We start from the raw sequence: 16,043 nt of genomic DNA, 5'->3' as shown, positions 1-16,043 counted from the left end.
AAAAAAAAATAGAGAAATCAAGCTAAAGACTCAAAAGACAATCTCTAGCTATAGACTAGAAGGAAAAAGGAGACCATCCCAGATATGTTACAGACTAGTTCAGAAAGATGGGTGAAGATCAGAGAACAGACCAGAATTCAACACTAGTAACAGACAGGTCAGTCTAAAACCATCCCTCTCCCAAAAACAAAGGAGATATCTATACCCCAAAGGAGCCCCCCCCCATCTCCAAAAGCAGAAGTGAGAACCCTCCAACCCACAGCAAAAACACAGCATCCATGGTGAACCCTGCATCCATGCCCGTGTGCTGTGCTCCTGCTCTGCGAGGAGTTTAACTCCACGAGCAATTACAGCTGTTTTAATAATAGTCTGCACTCTGATAAGCATTCCAGGAGTGGCACACCAACTGTGGTCCGCACTCCACCGAAGGGTGTGCCTCGACCCTGGAAATTACCGCCCATTAGCTGATAGCCAGCGAGCCTTGGCTGCTGAAGCCTTATCTGCAAAGCCATGGAATAAATAAATAGAAAATAATAAATCCAGAAGGATCTTGAGATCCATCCACTTTTGGCTTGCAGATCATGCCTTCTAAACTCTAAAGACTTTTGAAAACTTTTTTGAAGCAGTTGAGCCATCAGGCAAAAGGCAGTCCATACAGCTTACCTCCTACAGCCTACCTCAATACCCCGCTATATTGAACTTTCATCAAACTAAAAAGCTTAAAAAATAAATCAAGCACATTACAAACTGGTTGAGTGACAGGCTGTGACAGAGAACCCACCAGGGCTGGTTGAGTTGCTGGCGCTCCACTCGACTCAAAGCCACAACAAGGTGTGGGCCACAGGGCTCCTGTCTCTCCTCTTGTTTGGCATCTACTTTTCCGAAGTACAAAGCAAACATAGGAGGGTTACAGCTGACAAAGTTTGCAGATGCAAACTAAACTAGGCGAATAGTACTAAACACATCTGACACAGATAGAAGGGAGGTCTCACAGAAGCGGGATACTGGTGCCAAGCCCATGCCCTAAGTTAAATGCCAAAAAATGATAGTGCTATAAATAGGTCAATCCACTGAGTACAGAAGAAGTTAGGAGGGAGGGGGGGATTCAGGTTGATAGTAGTCTGTCATTCGACACCACACATGTAGCTAAAGTTAGAAGGAAGACCTTAACTACCCACCTTATCAAGGCAAGGGATCTCATCTAGATCAAGGGAGTAATAAGTCATCTTCTTCCATCACTCATAGACCAGAGACATGATTTTGAGTAACCCCCCCATCGAATGTATCTGACCGACACTTGCAGCAGCTGGAGAGGCCACAAAGTTCCTCAGGATAAAGGTCAAATGCTGTCTGCCCGCTGCCCGATGAACTCAGCTCTATTCATTAAACACGGTGCTTCAGGAGTGACCTTTGCGCTACACACAAGGCCACATACAAACCCAGATTGATGAATATGCTTCACCTCAAAAAATCTAGATCCGATCAGAGCCACAAGGCTATTAAAGGGACATGCTGGAGGGATAGATTCACCCATCTAGACTCCTATGCTGGGAAAAAAACCCCGGTATATGTGAGAGAGAGCCCCTCGCTGGCCTTGTTCAGAGAAATCTTGACCAATGATTACAGTGTCACTGCTCAACAGAGGCACAGCAAAATAAATGGGTATATTCCCCATACTAAAGGGGGTAAAGTGTAAGCCAAAACTATATGGGCTAGCTGTTGTAAATGCCCTCGGGCAGATAGCCTAGTATGAACCTATGAACCTATGAACCTATATAGTTCAATAGGTCAACAATAAACATTTTTTGTTTGTATAAAATTATACAAATGCCTAGTAGACACATTGGAGAGAGAGGTGTAATGAGGTACTAAGTACGGTACTTTTGATGGTACATAAAGGGAAGGAAGACTAGGTAGCGTCATGGCAAGGGCAGGTTCTGGAATTGAGAAAATAAGCTTTTAGTTCATTTTTGGTTGTATCTGGTAGTTCAGTTTGCTACAGCATTATATTATTCATGGTATATGGTTTCAGATCACATTTCTAGTTTGGTACAGGTACAGTTGAATACCACAGTAAAATATCCTGTAAGTACTGTTTATAGGTTAAAACAAGAAAGAAAATAATTGCCTCAGTAGACATGTCTGGAGTCCATAAAGTGAAGTATAGAATGAGCTTTCATCTAGGACAGCTATCTCAGGGATGGTTTTGAGGACCCTTGTATGCCTTTGAAAAAAGTCCTGAAATTAAATGTTTGGATCTGAATTACTAAATATACCACTGTGACTCAGTTTTCATAGCCTAGACATCCAACTGATGCTTTTGTATCTATAAAAACCTAAGGGAAAAACAAGACCTTCCTTTGAAAATGTATAACCTATCCATTTCTTTACTAGAAGAATTCTGCTGTGAGTTAAAAAAAATCCTTTTACAGAAAAGGAGCTCCCTCTCAGTAGTGTGACGGATAAAGGAGCTATAAGGAAACTAGACCAGTTATAAAGTTTATGAAGAAAGGTAATATAGTCCTGCATGGACTACGACAGTGTTATTTTCCTCTCCTCTCCTTTTTACTATTACCCCATGAGGCAGGCTTTAGAGTCTTCTATTTTCAAGTTATTTATACAATTAAATTCTTACAGATATATTTTGTTCTATGTTAGGTACATCATTTTAAATTTAATTCATCAGCTAGTTCTGAGTAAGGCAATGCAGTGAATAACTGCTAGCAAAAAAAGCCTAGGGTTTGTCGAGCTGTGTGGCAGACAAGGATAAAGCCAAACTTGTGACCCAATTTATATTAGTGGCTCTGGTGCCTGTAGGAACTGACAGGGGAGGATGGAAGTGAGCAACAACTGGCATCTCATTTCTCCTGTGAGAATGGAGATGGATCTGGCTCGCTATTTAAGTGTCACTTCAAGGGAGTGTTATGTTTCAAGTTGTGGAGTATGAGTCTTTGGGCATGAGCTGTCTGTGTGCAAGCAGGCATGCTCCAGTGACCAGTCGCAAGAAGCCAAAACTCAGAGAACATGTGTGTTGGGGGGTGGGTTTGCTGCAGCATGGGAAGAGGAGCCACTGGGGATGGGTTGCTGTAATGTGGGAAGATGAGCCATTGGCGGGTTGGTTTGCTACAGTGTCGGAAGATGAGCCATTGGCGGGTTGGTTTGCTACAGTGTGGGAAGGTGAGACTTTGGGGGTGGGTTTGCTGCAGCGTGGGAAGGTGAGCCATTTGGGAGTGGGTTTGCCGCAGCGTGGGAAGGCGAGCCATTGGGAGTGGGTTTGCTGCAGTGTGGGAAGGTGAGCCATTGGGAGTGGGTTTGCTGCAGAGTGGGAAGGTGAGCCATTGGTGGTGGGTTTGCTGCAACGTGGTAAGGTGAGCCAGCTCACTAAACTGCCAAGACATCTCACTCCTTGCCACCTGACACTCTCCATAGGAAGAATGAATAAAGTGATAGGCAACTGCAGCAAGAACAAATGGGTTGGAGTACTGTTGCCTAGTCTGGAGATGCCAGGCTGTCACACTCTAGATGGAACTAATGAGCCATTTGAGTGAAGATAGTAGAGCCACTGGGCATTAAAAAGGCCTAAGACCTAGGCTTCTACTCACTGCATAGTGGATTTATTGTATCTTAATAAGACTGTATAGTCTGCAGGAAATCTTTTACGGTACTATGTTAATAAGTCTCTTTCTCATGCAGTGTTTGATAGCAAGAAACCACAAGGAGTATTTCATGTTCTTTATAACTCCAGTAACATATTTGAGAGTAGTCCTCAGCAGGGACACTGATTTATGGTTATCAGAAGTAAACTTTGTTTTTCATTATCTGCAATTCTGAAAATTGTGCCCAGAACAAGTGTAATTTCTAGTCATTATTGTGATCCATTAAGTTTTGGCACATTTGTACATAAACAAAATTAAATAAAGAAATCACTCATACATCTGTCCATGCTGGTTTTCTCTGAGGTCCACTTGTTTCTTCTTGCATCCCAAAGATGCAGTAAAACACGTGTTCATTTACCTTGGATTGCTTGTACGTAGGTGTTTGCAGAATGCATGTAAGTGCTCGTGTCTACTGCGGAGACTGGCATCGTTTACATGATGGATTCTGTTTCTTTGCTTCATTTGTTTGCTGGAAGAGATACTGGCACACGACATTATTATAAAGTTGGCACTTGAAAATGAATGAATGAATGCTTATCCATATACCAGTAATATTCTTGTATGTCAGTGTAATTTTCGACTGGAATGCTCTAATAAGTTTTCATTCCTTTTTTTTTTTTTTTTTAAATTAGGTTCCTTTATGAACTTTCACTAATACCAAACTTCTCTGAAAGAGTATTTTGCATCCTCTTCCAGTCAACATACACTGAAACAATTACGTCGGTTCATCATAAACTTGACCTATTGCTAAACTTATGTAAGGTAAGTTGAATCCTCTGAAATGATCCATTTTTAGGTGTAGTATTTCTGTGTTGTTAGAAAACTGAAAAATATTCTGTCTTAACTGGTTTCATAAGACATTAAGGAGTGGTTTCATTTATTGGCTACTAGCTACACAACAGAGCAAACTTGGGGGTGCCTACCTTATATTAACAGTAACACGTGATTTTGAAAGACTGTGTATGTAACAGATGTATGGTGTTTGTTCTGCTTCCTCACACTGAAAATGTTGAAAGTCATGAAATGATTGTCTGGGGAAGAGCCAGCAATTCTAATATCACTTAAAACAATTTGTTCAACTTAAATGGCTCATGTTTTGCATTGATGAGTTAAAAGGTGTTTAAATGTACTGTCAATTTGGGTTAAATTTACCTTTCTGACTAAACCGTTTTTTTTTTATATTAATTCAGTAAGATTACTATCTTAACTTCGTTTGATCTTTATATGTTATGTCGTAACTGAAGATTATGAAATTATTCTTAACTGCTCTGAAGTCATTTAAATGTCATTCTAATATATCTGTATGCACTTTTTACAGGCAGAGATTACAGACCATGGAGGATGTCCCTTCACTTCAGGAAGGAATTTCCTTCCAAGAAGCCCTGCCCTTCCCCTCATGGCATGAGTGACAGTTCACCTTGGGTCTCCACCAGGAACATCACACCATCCACTGTACCACCAAGTGGATATAGACTCCTTCCACCTTCCCAACCCTTTGGGGATAGGAGAGTAGGTCAGACACTCTTTCACTTCTTCCCCTGCGTGTCTGGCTCCTCCATTCCCAGGCTACTAATCGAATCCCGGTCATCTGGATCACAGTGCTCTGCCCCATTGCACCAGCTGACAATCTCTTATCTTTTACTGAAGTAGAAGATTGGAGTGACATCCTGAATAAACTGTATCTTAGTTTTTTCCTGTAGCTACTATAATCTCACTGTGTTTTAGCTTAATTTTTTTATAGCTGCCTTTATACCTTCCATCCTACATCCACACAGGCAGCTGACTAAGATACACTGTCAGTCACGAGAAACATAATTCTTAGCGCCACTGTAATATAATTGTCTCTTACCAGTAGTTGAGGATTATCCCATTTCCTATCATTTCCATGACTTCCAGGCACTTAATCTTTATATTGGATACCTGATGTAACTCCAATGTGCAGGGGGAGGGAGCATTTAGGTTCATAGGTTCATACTAGGCTATCTGCCCTAGGGCCATGTATAAGCCTAGCCAGAGTGTGTTTGGCTTTCGCCACCCATTTTAAATTAATTTTGCTATGCCCTTTTTCGAGGTTAGCATACTGTGCCTCTGTCTAACAGTGACACAGAAGTGATAACCGGGGTAAACCTACTATCTCCCATCCACTCATCAAGATTCCTCTTGAATAGAGTCAGTGAGGGACTCTGCCTAACCTGGACTGGGATTTTATTCCAGAGTGAAGGGAGCCTCTGGGTTATGAATCTGTCCCTCCAGCATGTCCTATTTATTTCAGTGCTGAGGTTCAAGTCTCTCGAGCGCGTAGCTCGATGGGATTTGGATTTTCTGAGGTGCAGCATGTCCATTAATTCCGGGTTGGACATGGCTTTATACATCGGGCACAGATCGCCTCTGAGCAGGCGGTATGCCACTGAGTAGAGCTGGAGTTTCTTTAACCGGGCAGCATATGGCATCTGTCTGAGCCCTTTGATCCTCTTGGTGAGGTACTTTTGGGGTCTTTCCAGTTGCTGCAGGTGTCTGGTAAGGTACATCCCAAAAGGGGCATTGTACTCAATTATGGGCCTGATGAGGGATGAGTAAAGAGGCACGATGACCTCCCCTGATCTAGATGTGAATCCCTTCATGATTAAGTGGGCTATATAAAATGTTTTTCTAACCACTTTGGCCACGTGGTTGTCAAATGAGAGATTGCTATCAACTTGGGTCCCCAGGTCACTAATTACTTCTTCCATACTTAATGGATTACCACCTATGTGGTAATTTGTGGGCACTTTGTTTTTGCCAAAGGGGATGACTATACACTTTTTGGCATTAAGCTTGAGGCCATGGCTCTGGCACCAGTTGTCTGTTTTTATGAGGCCCTTTTGGAGGATGCTTGTGTCAGCTGGAAAGTCGATTATAGCGCCCAGTTTGCAGTCATCTGCGAACTTGGTCAGCCACAGTCCTTCCGTGTTGACCTGTACCTCCGAGAAATATATACCGAACAAGAGAGGTCCCAGGACTGAGCCTTGTGGGATGCCACTTGTAACTGGTTTGGAGACTGACATGGCTCCAGCAATTCTAACCATGTGGGTTCTGTCCTTGAGCCACTTTGCAACCCATCTAGTGACATAGGGGTTTATATTTAAGCTGGTGAGCTTATCTATAATGCCCGTGTGGGGTATTGTATCGAAGGCTTTTGCGAGGTCCAGGTAGGCTGTGTGGACCACCTTCCCCTCGTCAATGGCCTTGGTAACTGTTTCAAAGAAATCGACCAGGTTTAAGAGGCAGGATCTGCCCTTACCAAAGCCGAACTGGGTAGGATCCAGTGTCTGTAGGTCCCCAATATCTTTTTTATGAGGTCCATGATGATCCTTTCCATAGCTTTGCAGACCAAGCTTTCAGGCTTATGAGGCCATAGTTTCCAGGATCCATTGAGGCACTACCTTTGTGGAGAGGGACCACTGTTGCTGTACGCCCCTCTTTGGGTACATATCCTGTGGTAAGGCTGAGATTGAACAGTAGTTTTATGTTTGGGTTTAGCTCTTCTTGGAGTTCATGTAGGACGCAGCCCGGGACACCGTCTGGTCCCATTGATGCTGTGTTTTTTGCTTTGGAGTGGGCGGCTCTTACCTGAGCATCTGAGATGTCAGGGGGGTAGCACTCTGCTGGGAATAGATATTTGCCCTTTTGGTGGGGAGGGAGGGGGAGTTTGCACTAAACCTGTCAGCTAGGATGTTGGCAATGTCTGTGGGTTCGGTGTATTTTTTGTCATTTTGGACCAATTCTGAGCATATCTGGGAATTCCCACTCAGGTTCCTAACATAACTAAAGAAAGCCTTGTCATTATCCTTAGTGTCCTGTGCAATTTTTCTCTCGAAGCTGGCCTTAGACGATTTTATGAGTGCCCGTAGTTTTTTGCTAACACTGATTAGAGATGCCTTCCCTTTTTGGGATTTTGCTCTATCATGTAGTAGCTTCCTCCTTCTATTGTATAGTTTGTTTATGGCTGGGGTCCACCAGACAGGACATCTGCCTTTGGAGGATTGGGTCTTGGTTTTATTTGGGATTGCATGATCCATGCATTCCTGAAGGTGTTCATAGAATGCGTTTATAAACAATTCTGCGGTCTGGGCTGTATTTTCCACAGGCCCGGGGGCTTTGAAGGATTCCACCTCAGTTTTGAGGAGTGTGAAATTTGCTTTAGAGAAGTTTTTCACTGTGGTTTTCTGGGCAGGGGGTGGGGTCGGAATGTGAATATCCAGTGAGATTAGTTTATGGTCTGATCTTACCAGTGAGGGATACACTTCTGGTCTGGAACATAGAGTCCCCATGTTGGTCCAGTATGTTTTCCCCTCTTGTGGGAGTGGTAACAAGTTGTTCCATAGCATTTGAGTTTATAAATTCTAGGAACCTTTGAGCTAGGGTGTTGGAGCTAGAGTAATGCTCCCAGTCTATGTTTGGGTAGTTGAAGTCGCCCAATATAATGGTGTTTGGAGAGACCTTCATATTTTCCAGTGTTCTCAGGAAGGCCGAGTGGGGTTCCTGGGTTTTGGAGGGTGGTCTGTTGCAGGCTATAAACTGGAAGGCAGTTTTACCCACTGTTAGTTGCACATGGATAGTCTCTGATGCTTCGTGCTGTGCCACCAACCTGGAGGTGTGGGTATCTTTGACGAATATTGATACTCCCCCTCCTTTTCTGGTTCGGTCCATGTTTTGGTGCCGAAAAGCATGGTATGAGGTATAACCTGGCAGTGCTGGGATGCTCTCAGGAGCCTTGAACCAGGTTTCTATTACTGCACAGATATCAGTGTTCTCCATGCTAAGGAGAGTTTCGAGTGCATGCATCTTGAGGTTTAGACTTCTGGCGTTGAGTAGCATTACTCTTAGTTTCTTATCTCTTGTGATACCTATGGAGGTGGGTTTGTCTTTTGAGCCTTGCCTAAAAAAGGCACTATGGGGGTAGCAAGAGCCTTTGCCAGTATCCGAAAGCCCAGGGGTGACAGGTGCAAGCTGTCCCTAGCGAAGCATCGTGGTTTGTCGAGCATGTCATCCCATGCTGACAGGCATTGGATCCCCTTTGAATGACACCAATACTTAAGCCAATTGTTGAAATTGATCATCTTGTCTTCATATTGTGGCATCATTCTTGGTGAGGGTAAGATGCTACTCAAGATCAGGGTCATACTGGCCTGTGCCACATTCTCAGAGAGCTCCTCTGTCTCTCTTCATGTAGTCCAGGGAGGTACGTCTCATGTTATTCACACCAGCATGGACAATGACGGAGTCATATTTGTACTTGCCTTGGAGTGACCTGAGTGCTTGTGTTATGTGGCGGATCCTAGTGCCCAACAGGCAGCTCACCATGACCTTCTCCTTGTTCAGCCTGGTGCACGGGACGTCAGTGTGCCTGACGATAGAGTCACCTATTACAAGTGTATCAGGTGTGTTTTTTAGCCTTAAGGGCTGTGACTGTTCAGCACACTGGCTTTGTGAGCTATGTGTTGCACGTGTTCTGTTTTGGGGTAGTGGTTGCTTGGGTGTCTGCTTTGGAGGTCTCTGCTGCTTAGGCAGATTTTTATTTAGAGCCTCCGAGTATGTTTTTGTGTGTTTGTGTTTGGTTTGCTGTCGTGGTAGGTCTATGTGAGAATGGAATTGTAGTGAGTGTGATTTCCTTCTCCTCCTGACAGGTTTCGCCATTACTGAGTTGAGAGAGCTTAGCCTCCAGTTTGACTATATGGTTGTATCTCTCACATGTGTTGGAATTTGTTGGGAGGAGGAGAGGGTTGTCTGTGTACATGAGGCAGTTGTAACATTGCCTCAAGATTCCCAGATTCACCAGTTGGACCGGAGAGGAGATTGACAACTGACCTTTGGACATGCTAGAATAGTATTGGGAATTCCTTTATAATTGAAAAAAAAGGGCCAATGGGGAACAAGGTACTGAACGGGAGTTTGTGAGGGTGTAGTGCTTTTAATTTTTTAGTACTGACTTATATAATTGCTTTAGTGAGCAAGTGCTAGGTAACTTAAATGCAATGTGTTACAGGTAACTTAAATGCAGAAATTACAAACAGTAACTTTCTTTCAAGTGAAACAAGGAAATAAGTACAGTAAGCAATGCAGATGTCACTAGGGATCCACAGAAGCACTGAAAAGCCGCATTTTAGGTGGAATTAGCGTTTCAGGGAAATAACAAGCATACAAACAAAGCTAGATTCAGCAGGCCTGGATTTAGTCTATGCTACAGCAAGCAAGGTTTACCAGTTTAGTAAGAAACAGTTCAAATATGCAGGCACTATAAGCCTTTAACCAGAAATTCCCAGCTCAGAAGGGCAGAGTCCAGCCTCTCCTCCCACAAGAGTGCAGACCACGATCCTTCTTAATGTAAAATAACTGGCCTGAAGCCCAAGTGCTTAAACCAGAACTAATACACTTTTAGAATAACAGACACTGAGCCCTCAATCAGCAGTTCCCAACTTAGAAGGATGTAAGGTACCTATTCTGCCACCACAGTGCAGGCCACAAACCTTCCTAATGTAAAACAACTGGTCTGAGCCCAAGTGCTTAATCCAAAAGACTTAGAATGATAGCTACACTTTAATCAAGTTACTACCAAGCAGTAATAAATACGATTGAATAATTTAAATGCCTGGATGAGTGCTCAAGTTATACAAACAAAGCTGGATTCAGCAGGCCTGGATCTAGTCTATGCTACAGCAAACAAGGTGTACCAATTTAGTAAGAAGCAGTTCAAATATGCAGGCACTATAAGCCTTTAACCAGAAATTCCCAGCTCAGAAGGGCAGAGTCCAGCCTCTCCTCCCACAAGAGTGCAGACCACGAACCCTCTTAATGTAAAATAACTGGCCTGAAGCCCAAGTGCTTAAACCAGAATTAATACACTTTTAGAATAACAAACACTGAGCCCTCAATCAGCAGTTCCCAACCTAGAAGGATGTAAGCTACCTGTCCTTCCACTACAGTGCAGAGCACAAACCTTCTTAATGTAAAACAACTGGTCTGAAGCCCAAATGCTTAAACTAAAAGGCTTAGAGTGAGTTACACCAAGCAGTAATAAATACAATTGAGTACTTTTAAGATGACACAAAATCAAAATAAAGTAGGAAGAAACACAAATACAGTAAAAGCAGATTTATTTATTTATTTATTTATTTTTTTGAGTAAGCAAATGAGATGGGCCCAGGAGGAGTATCCAAGTGCAAATTTACAAGAGGGGTGGGCAGTTTCAAAGCCACCAAGATTAACACCAACACAAAAACAGGGAGGGTGGGCGGGAACCTACTGACAAACAGAGTCACAGCTTCCAGCTAGATATTCCTCAATACAACACAAAAAAATTACTTTAAATTGTGTATTATTTGATAAAAGTGCAGATAAAAGTTACTTAGCTTCAGGCGTTCAAGTTGATAGCATGCAGGTCTTAACCGGCCAAAGCTCACAGTTTAAACAGAAGGTAATTCACTGTACCACTTGTATAAGACAGAAACTGAATACAATAAAGAAACTATCCCCACCTATCACTGGCTATGCAGGTTTTTAACAAGCCTTAACTGAGAATAAGACAGAAACTGAATACAATGAAGGAACTACCCCCACCTATCACTGGCTATGCAGGTTTTTAACAAGCCTTAACTGAAAATACCACAGGTACTACTGACAAACAGAGTCACAGCTTCCAGCTAGATATTCTTCAATGCAACACAAACAATTTACTTTAAATCGTGTATTATTTGATAAAAGTGCAGATAAAAGTTACTTAACTTTAGGCGTTCAAGTTAAATTACCTCTCCTTTTAAATAAGCAACTGAAGGAAAAGGGTGTTTCTAAGTATTTGAGCACACAGAAGACAGAGAAAAAAATCCTTGCAGTGCTTGCATCCTGTGTTGTTTTATACCACATATACATGTATTAAATGTATATCCAATGGTGTTATTGTTTGTCTTCATGGCTGGCATAAATGGTAGCTTCTTCTAGGGAGTAATTTCATTCCTAGACTTTATTCTTCTTCTTGTTGAGAAGTAGTAGACCAGTCTCTCTCTCTTTAGTTCAAACTTCTTTTCTGCCAGGTTTTGATAGTTTCATGAAGTTTATTATGCCTTTCTGTAGCACTCTAATCATTTTCAACAGCTTACTTTCACATCCTTAATTCATTATTGATATTTCTGTATTGTGTTGTCCTGCAATAAAATGTTTTAATAAGGCCTGCACCTCAGAGTGTACATATAGAATCTTGGAGTCATACTATGCCACCATAATTATGGAATGTACAACTATTCCAGGTAAAAATATTGTAACATTCGTAATGCCTAGATAGACTGTACCCTGGTGTTTCTTAAAGTAGATTAATTACATGTTAATGGAATGAGTTTAGTATACCAGTTCTCTGTATAAAGTGTTAAAATATTGAATATGTATTTATAATTATCACCAAAAGTTTTATTTTATGGGCAGGAATGTATCATGGCACTTTACACCAGAGTACCCAGGACCTTTCTGTCTTATACACTGCAAAAGTGACCTCCATCAGAAACCTTCCCACTATGGTTGGACTGAGAATGAAATGTCATCTTCCTTCAGAACTATATGTAAACGTTTCTTAGTTAGAGCGACCAAACTGGTTTAGAGGAGATTGCAAGACCTCAGAAAGTCATGTTACCATGTTTCTTCAAGGCCGTTAAGCATGCGTAGGACGATTCATTTGATGTACTGTACTTCATCTTTTACAGTGAGCTCAGAGCAGAAGATAAATGCTGGATAATTTCATAGTTTTTCTGGGAAGCTTAAAAATTGCCATTTGATAGAATTTATAATCATGCTTACTGCTTCACTCTTGAAAGAAACTGTCTTGGAACTATACATTTGAAGCATGTACTCCCTTCTTGTGTTGCTATAGATTGTAGTCTTTTATTTTCCACAGCTTACATATTGAAAGGGTATATAATATTTAATTTGTAGTGCATCCTGAAATGCGGTAATAGATATTTAAGAATACTTAGGTTATACAGTCGCATCATAGCTTTCAACTGTCCAGATATTTGCCTCATATTTTTATTCTGTTCCTCATAACATTTGTGGTTTTCTGACATCACTGAGGATTAGAGTCATGAAATAATGGCATACATTTGTGTTTCATACTTCATATCCTTCAGAAAATACATGTTAACTCAAATCCTGTTATTATAGCAACTTTCTAAGTTTGTGAGAACATCATTATTATTATTATTTGCAGTTTGTTTACTAGGAAAGCCCATTGGGCCAGAAATGAGCTCGTTTTCATTGGAGACCCAGTGAGAAAAGCTCCTTGTATAGTTTTACAATAGAAAAATCAACAGTTTGCAAATATACATAGTTCTTCTTCTTCTTTCGGCTTTTCCTGGTTAGGTGATCCATTGTGGGGACCCCTAACCGAGAAAAGCCGGTTAGGGGCCGCTGTGGTGACCCCTAACAGGCTTTTCCCGGTTAGGGGTTGCCACAGCGTATCACCTGTCCGCTCAAGATTGGCAGTGGAGTTTTAAGGTGTCAAGTTGCCAGCCTGGCACCCAATCTTCCACAGAAGGCAAACACTTGGACTCGCACCTAGGCCCAATTTAGAATGTCCAATCCACCTACTTTGGGATGTGGGAGGAAACCGGAGCACCCGGAGGAAACCCATGCAACCACAGGGAGGACATGCTGACTTTGCACAAAAGGCACTCTAGCCGAGGATCGAACTGGAGAACCTCTTGCTGTGAGGCAGCAATACTAACCGCTGCACCACTGCGGCCACCCCCAAATATACATAGTTCAAAAAATAAAAATCAACAGTTTCTAATTTATACAGAGTTTAAGAATAAAAACAACAAGGCAAAAAAAACAGAATAGTAAACAAAACATTTGTGGGATGGTATTTAAATCTGCCCTTATTTTTGGCTCTTTGTCCCCCCATTATTTTAAGCTCTGTCCAGATTTCTTGCTCTTAGAGTTTGAGAAGTATGAGTCTGATTGGACTTTTTTTTCATGTTTATAACTTAAAACACCTGTGCTGTTTTCCATCATCACATGTGTGCAATGCAGAGCTTTAATTGTATTTCTTGCAGTTTTATTAACATATGACACCTTTTCCACTGTAATATATATTCAGTTACATTGCTCTGTGTTTTTACCCTTAATATAAGAAACTGCACCTGTGTTACAAGTGACATGGCTGCACTATCAAACAAAAAAGAAGACATTATTTACAAGTTTCCAAATGAGAAACAGAGTGACTTTTACTTAAGTAAGGAATGAAGATTGAAGTAGCTTATTCCTGATTTATTAAAAAACATAATTTCAAGATTATCTTTGACACTGTTATTAGTATTGTTGGATAGTATGCCCTTTAATTTATTTACATTTGTTTGTCTTATTGTGGTCTGTATGGCTTTGTTTCTTGTTTACGTGCTCCACTGCTTGTCCCTTTTACACATTGCTTGAAACTCTGCAGAATGGTGGAAAATAACACTGTTATGTCACTTCTACAGTTTTAGACTGAAATAATTTCTCCTTTTATTTTAAAATGAACAATATATGACCCCCTTGTTAAACATCATTCCTTTATTTGTGTCCTGTGCAGCGGTGCCAAGGCCTACCATTTCAAGTAATTGGAGTAAGACAGAGAACCAGTCATGGATGGTATGCCAGCCCATTGCACACAGACCCACAGATACACATGTACACTTGTAGGTGATTCAGAAAATTTTCAAGTTCCCCTTTTGGCATGTTTGTGGATAAGGGAGAAAGCAGACCCTGATAACACCCATGTGGGCATAAGGGCGCATGTACTCTTTGTACAAAAGACATCCAAGCTCAGTACTGAACTGGAAAACCAAGCCCTGTGAAACAGGCAGTTCGTTCAGAGGAGTAAGACTATGAGCTGTTATAAACTACTTCCTGTGGTATATGGTGTGCTTCCCTCAGCCTTCATTTGTCAACTTTCTGACCTTTAACAAGTCAGTTAACCAGTCACTGCTTTGGGGCAATTGAGAATTTGGGCGTGGCTGTTTAATGAACTCCTTGACTACAGGACTAATATCTCCCTGTGAACAGCAATGCTGACTGCTGCATTACTTTATACATCCCTGGTTAATTAACAGGAGGTGCCACAGAAGGTGTGCACATTAAAAACTTCTGATCAGCATGCTGAAATCGGAAAGAAAAATATGCAGTTTTGATGACTGTTGTAAAACTAAAAATGTTACTTTCGCAGTTGAGTACTGCATTACTTTACTATCAGATGAGGGTCAGATAAACATCTATTCATAGTGCTGTCTACTCTTCAGAGTAAAAGTCTTTGCTTGTAAGAGTTAAGTATTTTAATTACCTTTGTGTTATAAAATAATTGCTATTTGGATATAATTTATGTGGTGCAGTTACCAAGTAAACTTTAAACAGGAAACAACCTTGTAAATTACAGATTTGTATGCATGTAGAATTAGTTACCATACTATGTAAAAGACATTGCCATGCATTATTGTCTTTGCTCTGGGGGACAGGGTTTCTAATATATAAATATTTATTTTATACTAATGAAGTATCACACTGGATGCAAATGTGATCTGATAAAGCAGAACAGCATTTTTATTTTTGAAAATGTTTCTTGTTTGCTGACTACAGATGCAGCAGCAGGCTTTGAATTAATTAATAACATCCTTGCAGTATCAATTGCTTTACCTCTGACGATAAAAAAAAATAACTCTTTAGAAGCATGTACCTTATGCTTCTTGTACTTACAGAATGGCAGCCAAAGAAGATTGAAATTTCTCAGTTTTGTGGTGAAACTCCATGATTAACAATGAAATCCTATTGTTTGTAGAGAAAAATACATTCTTGGCAGATGCAGTCTTGCACTTTGTAGTTTGAACTTTGCACTTTGTTTCTAAATCATCCTTTATGTTGTGTTAAACTCGCATATTATTTAACAGAATGGCACTTTCCAAACTCCTTCATCTGTGGTGCAGATGTGTACTACCTAGAGCTTGGTTTCAACATTACCAAGCTTTTTTTATTCTTTTTCATAATTTGATATGCAGTTTCTTTTTAAAAAGTTGGCTTAGGAATTTATTAACTGTATCATAGCTTGCCATGGACAGTTGTTCATTTTTGATGGCTCAGATGTGCAATTTCTGTTTAAAAAGTTGGCTCATGTATTTATTAAATGCATCATAGCTTGCTACAAACCGTTGTTTATTTCTGATTATTTGCTTCATCATTATCATGTTAAACCACCTGCCTTGCATTTTATGCATCTTGTATTGTCATTGCTTACTTTTCTGTCCTGGATTTTTTGTCACCATGTTTGTCATCTTGTATATTAGTGTCATTGCTGTAGTTTGCTATCTGGACAGCCAAACTGTTTGCACATTGCGGACT

General features: G+C 41.0%; 1 protein-coding gene across 1 annotated transcript in view; it reads left to right on the top strand.

Moving 5' to 3' along the window:
• Nucleotides 1-16,043, top strand: part of LOC122789858 (formin-2-like) — a gene marked incomplete at its 5' end in the record, with an annotated part of 2,118,086 nt that overhangs the window by 1,365,102 nt on the left and 736,941 nt on the right. Inside the window, 1 exon segment of the mRNA XM_044057292.1 lies at nt 4,289-4,418. Coding sequence (XP_043913227.1) covers nt 4,289-4,418 — 130 coding nt within the window.

The sequence above is a fragment of the Protopterus annectens genome, chromosome 15.part0, assembly GCF_019279795.1.
Source record: "Protopterus annectens isolate FY-2018-M chromosome 15.part0, PAN1.0, whole genome shotgun sequence".
Classification (NCBI taxonomy): domain Eukaryota; kingdom Metazoa; phylum Chordata; order Ceratodontiformes; family Protopteridae; genus Protopterus; species Protopterus annectens.
The sequence above is the reverse complement of the archived record's forward strand: the minus strand, read 5'-3'. Positions and strand labels throughout refer to the sequence as shown.